Consider the following 6,333-nt stretch of genomic DNA (forward strand, 5'->3'; position numbering starts at 1 on the left):
AAAATTGTCAGATTACACTACAGTTGTCAATTTATTTGGACATTTGTATTATTATCTTTTTAATAAATGCTACGTTATGCAAGTATGTAGGTATATTTTTTCAACACAAAAAAATAAAAATTTGAAAAATTACCTATTAATTCACGCAAGATCCGCTAGATTCCCAATTGCCCTTTTTTCCCGTTATTGTCTAGGCTCCTACCTTGATTTCTTCTTCTAGACCTAGTAGGCTCCTAGTCGGGCTTGCCTACTGATTTTTTTTTTCTCTTCTTGGAATCCGGACTTACCTATTGAGCCTGGCAATTGATAGACAATAGCAATCGCGGATTTATCTGCCGCATTTATGGACATTAAATCATACACACAGCTCGTACGGTTTGCTGATAAATTGCGATGTGAACAGCAACCATAGTGGAACTCAAAAGTTTCAGTCACCCACAATCAAAAGATTTCACCAGACCAAGTTCGCTAATCAGCAAAGCTGCCAACCTTTTAACTACGATAAATGACAATTTTTCTGTTTTTTTCTTTTGGAAAAAGAAAAGGAAGATTGTGCCCCCAATTCAAGGCGCTAGTTTAGTAGTTTTAAATTTGTAACTAGTATGTCCAAAATATTCACTTGTTATATCGGATATACGAAATTTTTATTATTTTAGTGATCGTACCATGGATTGACCAAAATCCAATAAATGGCTGATCAAGCAAGCCTTGTCAAATTTTCTCTTTACTATTTAAAATATTGGTTGAAGAATTGCATAAACTGCCAGCCATGATGACGTTGCAGCCGCTCAAGTGATAATCCTGGGCTCAATGGCGATTGATTCTGCACATATGGATCAGCTAGCCCGAGCCATAGGAAGCTGCCTCCCTGTGCAAGAACAGAAAAAGGGAAAAGAAAATGCACACTCCCTACGCAGGCATTATCCTGTTCAGGTTCAAAGGGACTTTCTCAGCCTGACCAGCTCTATCCTCTGGCCAAAATGGCCAGTATTAAAGCAGATACAGGCACCCCTGGTGCGTTTCTTTCGTCAAGACAACATCCAAATGATAAATACACACACACAAAAAAAAAAAAGAGAGAAAGAACTTGAACATAAAGAGAATGTAGCAACTGTATTATCGCTTCTTATTAACGCAGCAAACATGAATCAAACTAAGATAATGTCTCCAGGTCCTAACACGCTAAATCATCAACTTACCTGCATCTGGAAAGCAAATCAGCATATCCATCATCCTCACAACTCAGACATGCATCACAGTTCCAATGATGACTTAACCAAATCTTCCCCCTCACATGCTCCTGCAAGAAAATTCCAAAAAAAATTGCAAGTTCCAAGTGAGGAAAGTCATAGTCCAACCAAATAAAAAACACAAATGAGATATCAAGCATAATGTAACCATGATCTCACAAGGTTACTTTCATGGTTCAAACAGTAGCATAACAGAAACTAATATCAAACAATCTTCCATAATAAGTTTGGCCTGGAGACTTTACGATAACAAGGAACAGGACCCTTTGCTTAATCTTGCTAGTCAGATGGTAAAGTGGTTAAGTAAGCAGTGTACTTGCAATTGCAAATGATTAATGTATTATTTACTTAATGCAATTCTAGATTTTCCACCAAAGTAGAAGACCTTTTTAGGTTTATTTGAATTTGATCCTTACCTCTTAGAGGATTTAATATAACTTGCTGGCAGGTAGATTTCCCCACCAACTTCACCATGTTGTTCTCCACTAACAGTTTTCTTAGCAGCCAGGAACTCAGCACTCATGGCATCCATCCCGTGCTGCACAGCTTCCTCTGCACTACCATAACCATGCTCTTCCGCATACTTTCGCACATCCTCTGTTATCTTCATAGAGCAGAACTTCGGCCCACACATGGAGCAAAAATGTGCTACTTTTGCACCTTCTGATGGCAGGGTTTCATCATGGAAGGACATTGCAGTCATGGGGTCCAAGGATAAAGCAAATTGGTCCATCCATCTGAACTCAAATCGGGCCTTGCTTAATGCATCATCCCAGGCTTGAGCATGAGGGTGACCTTTTGCTAAATCAGCTGCATGTGCAGATATCTTATATGCTATAACACCTGCCTTCACATCATCCCTATTTGGCAACCCAAGATGCTCCTTTGGTGTGACATAACAGAGAAGTGCAGTGCCAAGAGCCCCAATGTTGGCAGCACCAATGGCAGAGGTAATGTGATCATATCCAGGAGCAATATCAGTTGTCAGGGGTCCAAGAGTGTAGAAAGGTGCTTCATTGCACCATTCGAGCTGTTTTTGCATGTTCTCTGGGATTTTGTGCATAGGAATATGGCCAGGTCCTTCATTCATCACCTGAAAGCACACAACATATTTTCACAAAGATACTGAAAGTAAGCACTAAAACTCCCATATGGCCATGGGCAGAACAAGTTTATGGACCCATAAATAATAGATGCATACTCCTAACTGACAAAAAAAGAGTTGAAGGTTGTCAAAATCTTATTTCTCATATTGTTATTTTTCCAATTATGCCAGATTGCAGAGGATATATTTTGAAAAAGGCGGCATGAACTTACTAGTTAGGTTTAGAGTGCAAACTTTTCCAAACAAGGAATTCAATAAACAATGAAAAATGAAAAAGAATCAGCAAAAATGAAAAAATATAAGTTCTGAAATTTTCCCATATTTGCCGGAGATTAAACATAAGAGATTGCTATATTGATGAAATCATTACCTGTACATCCTTCTCCCATGCTCTACGGGTTAGTTCCCCTTGAGTCAAGAGCTCTGCAAACTGAGCAGTGTCATTGGCATCATATATGGACCCAGGTCTCAGCCCATCACCGATCGAAAGTGCCACATCATATTGATTACAGATGTCAAGTATGTCATCCCAGTGTTCATATGCAAAATTCTCCTTGTGATAAGCTAAGCACCACTTTGCATGAATTGATCCTCCACGAGAAACAATTCCTGTCATGCGTTTAGCAGTTAAAGGAATGTATCGTAGAAGAACCCCAGCATGGATAGTGAAATAGTCTACACCCTGCTCAGCTTGTTCAATCAATGTGTCTCTGAAGACTTCCCAGCTCAGATTTTCAGCAATTCCATTAACTTTTTCAAGTGCTTGATAGATGGGCACAGTTCCAACCGGTACAGCAGAGTTTCGTAAGATCCACTCACGGGTCTCATGGATGTGCCGACCAGTTGAGAGGTCCATGACAGTGTCAGCACCCCACATGGTTGCCCATTGAACCTTATAAACTTCTTCCTCAATAGAGCTTGCCACAGCAGAATTTCCAATATTTGCATTGACTTTGACCAAAAAATTTCTTCCAACAATCATTGGCTCCAACTCCAGGTGCTTCTTGTTCGAAGGGATTATTGCCCGTCCACGAGCAACCTCTGACCTGACAAACTCTGGGTCAAGCTTCTCACGAGCAGCACAATATAACATTTCCTCTGTTATTATTCCTTGCTTCGCATAGTACATCTGACTGTATCTTGGTGCGCCTAGCTTCTCACGCCTATCAACCCAGTCTTTCCTCAGTTTAGGAATTCCTGTTTAAACAATCACATTCATAAAATTCAGTAAATAACTTCACCATGCAAACCATTCTAATCCACAAAATATAGCCAAGAAAGAAAAGGAAGGCCTAGAAAAAACTAGGCAGAGAATACGCTCCAAACACACTGTAAATATAAGACGGACAGCATAACTAAACTAAGCAATTTTATGGAGAAGAATCTTCTTGCTTGGGGGAAAGAAAAGGCGTCGGTAAAATGAAGCTCTACTCTAACGAGCCAACATCAATAAGCAAATTATAATATTAATACCTTGTACCTATTAATAAGGTGGATTACTATTAAGTCACTGTATTTTACTATTTTATTAAAATTAATTACTTAAATCTTTTATAATCTAATTAATACATCCTATACAATTGAACCCTTTACTCATTCTATCAAAGAAAACACTACTCAACTATTTAACTTTAAATATTTATATCATTTAGTTCTTCTAATTTTATCTATCCATATTATTTAGTCCTTGAAATTTTAACCATCAATACTACTTAGAATCTAACTGGATGACTAAAGAGCTCATTTTACAAAATTAAACACAAGAACCTAATCCATCCTATTAGTAAATTGTCAAATCACAAAACGGCAGAAAATGGTATGGATGGCAGTGGAACGACCTACACTCTAAGATTAAATTAATCATAAATAAGAAAAGCGTAAAAAAACTATATCATCTGCAAAAACTTCATAATCAGCAGTCAACTTGTTTCAGTCATGTAATAGTAAAAGTAAGGGCCATACCGATACGGGGACTAATGTTTTGAGGACCACTGGTATCATAATTATCAAAACTGGGTTCATCCCCAGACAAGTGGACCCGTCTGAAAGGAACTTTGAGGACGTGACCGGATTCTTCATGAACAATTTCCCTGCAGATAAATTATACCAGAAAATCACATATCAAATAACTTGTGAAATATAGATGGAATAGATGGAGAAGAAAGAAACCTGTATTCTTTGGTGCTTCTTGGAAAACATTGTTCGAAGGAGGGAAGAGGAAGGAAATCAGGAGAAGAAGGATCAACAGTATGTTTCCTCTGCTTAGCTTTATCTGAATTTGTTGTTGGAGGATCAAAGGTTAAGGTGGCCCTAGGAACAGATGTCGCCAAAGAACGAGGCCATATTTCCTTCTTAAGAGATCCACGCCCAAGCACACCATCAAACCCCGGCAAGAAGGAGCCGCTTGGAAACTTATGGCTTCCATTTTTGCACACAGCAGAGGACAAACTAGTAGCTTGCACCGATGCCATTTCGTCACAAAAGAGAGAAAAACGAGGAAATGCAGCGAGGAGTCTTTATATCTTGATGACTGTGAGGGAGGAGATAAGAACTGAACAGCGGAACGCAGCCCAAGGTAAGCGAGGTCACGGGAGCTTAAAGCTTCGCTCTGCCTTTGTATTTATATATGGCAGGTACAGCTACACCTGCAACCACTCAAACGCCAAAATCGAATGCTTACGTGGGGAGGTCAGATATATCTGTAAAAATCTACAGGGGTGCAGGTTACCCTCGTCTGCACATCTCGAGGTACACTCCTCAATGGAGGACCGTTAGATCATTTCGCAGATTCACCCGGTGGCGGCGCCTATAACCCTTTTTTTTTAATCTATATTATATATAAACAAAAGTAGAAGGAAAGAAAAAAATGAGAAAAATATTTAAATGATTTATATTTATATTTAATTATTTAAATAATAAATTATTTTATTGTTTAAAAATTAATTTTTAAAATAGACGATAATATTTTACTTTATATTAATTCTAATTAGTTAAAGAAAATTTTTTTAAAATATATAAAATATAATAATATTACATTTTTTAAAATAATAATATAAATTAGATAGTAGTTTTATTATTTAATTATATATATATATATATATTGGTAGATTAGTATAAATTATTTAATATTATGTTATAATGTGATTATTATAAAATTATAAAATAAATAAAAAAAATAAATTTTTAAATATTTATAAAAAATATGAAATTAAATATTTTTATAAATATATATGAAAATGATTTATCAATAATTAATTAAATAAATAAATAATCATATTTATAGTTTAAATTTTTTATAATAATATATTATTATTACATCGTATAAAATATAATAATTACCATTAAATTTAACTATAATTATTATATGAATAAAATTCTAAATTTAATATAATATCTTCTTATATTATTTTTTAAAATATATGAAATTATTATACTTTATATTAATTTTAATAAATTAAAAAAATTTTAAAAATATATAAAATATAATAATATTAAAATTTTAACATATCTATCCTTAAATTTATAGATTTTGATATATTTAAAATTTTTATATACAATTATTAAAATAATAAATTTAAATACTATTTAAGAATATTAAAAATAATTATCATAATATTAAAATAATAACAGATAATTATTATTTATTTGAATATAATGAAGTTTTCATAGTAACTAATAAAATTTAATTATGGCCTCTCTATTATAAATATCTGAATTATTTGATATTATTAAATTCACATCCTACTATATTATTTATATAGTAAAATAAAATAAAAAAAGATATTTGTATATTTGCTAATTTGATTATTATTTATTTTTGTGTGTTGAAAAAATAGCTTAATAAAATTGATAAAGAATTTAGTAATTTTTATTAATTTTGAGACAAGAAAGGCAAAGACTGTTACATGAATTTAAATTAGGAGATATTAACCCCTCAAGTTCTAAATACATTTTTAATTATATTGATAGACTCTCATT

At 34.1% G+C, this 6,333-nt stretch overlaps 1 protein-coding gene across 3 annotated transcripts; it reads right to left on the bottom strand.

The window, feature by feature from the left end:
• Positions 1-605: 605 nt before the first annotated feature.
• Positions 606-4,977, bottom strand: LOC110616265 (phosphomethylpyrimidine synthase, chloroplastic). Of its 3 annotated transcripts, XR_002488189.2 has the most exons (6): positions 4,525-4,975; positions 4,318-4,445; positions 2,726-3,552; positions 1,667-2,343; positions 1,200-1,300; positions 606-1,011 (listed from the first exon to the last, which is right to left on the bottom strand). XR_002488189.2 is itself a non-coding variant. In XM_021758674.2 (5 exons), the coding sequence occupies exons 1-5, from the start codon at positions 4,824-4,826 to the stop codon at positions 1,291-1,293; spliced, it is 1,944 nt and encodes a 647-aa protein (XP_021614366.1). In that variant the 5' UTR covers positions 4,827-4,974; the 3' UTR covers positions 1,066-1,290. The 3 variants fall into 3 exon arrangements, 2 of the variants coding, with proteins under 2 accessions (XP_021614366.1, XP_021614473.1); XM_021758674.2 differs by lacking the exon at positions 606-1,011 and having other exon boundaries at positions 1,066-1,300; positions 4,525-4,974; XM_021758781.2 differs by lacking the exons at positions 606-1,011; positions 1,200-1,300 and having other exon boundaries at positions 1,663-2,343; positions 4,525-4,977.
• Positions 4,978-6,333: the final 1,356 nt, after the last annotated feature.

The sequence above is a fragment of the Manihot esculenta genome, chromosome 1 (assembly GCF_001659605.2).
Source record: "Manihot esculenta cultivar AM560-2 chromosome 1, M.esculenta_v8, whole genome shotgun sequence".
Classification (NCBI taxonomy): domain Eukaryota; kingdom Viridiplantae; phylum Streptophyta; class Magnoliopsida; order Malpighiales; family Euphorbiaceae; genus Manihot; species Manihot esculenta.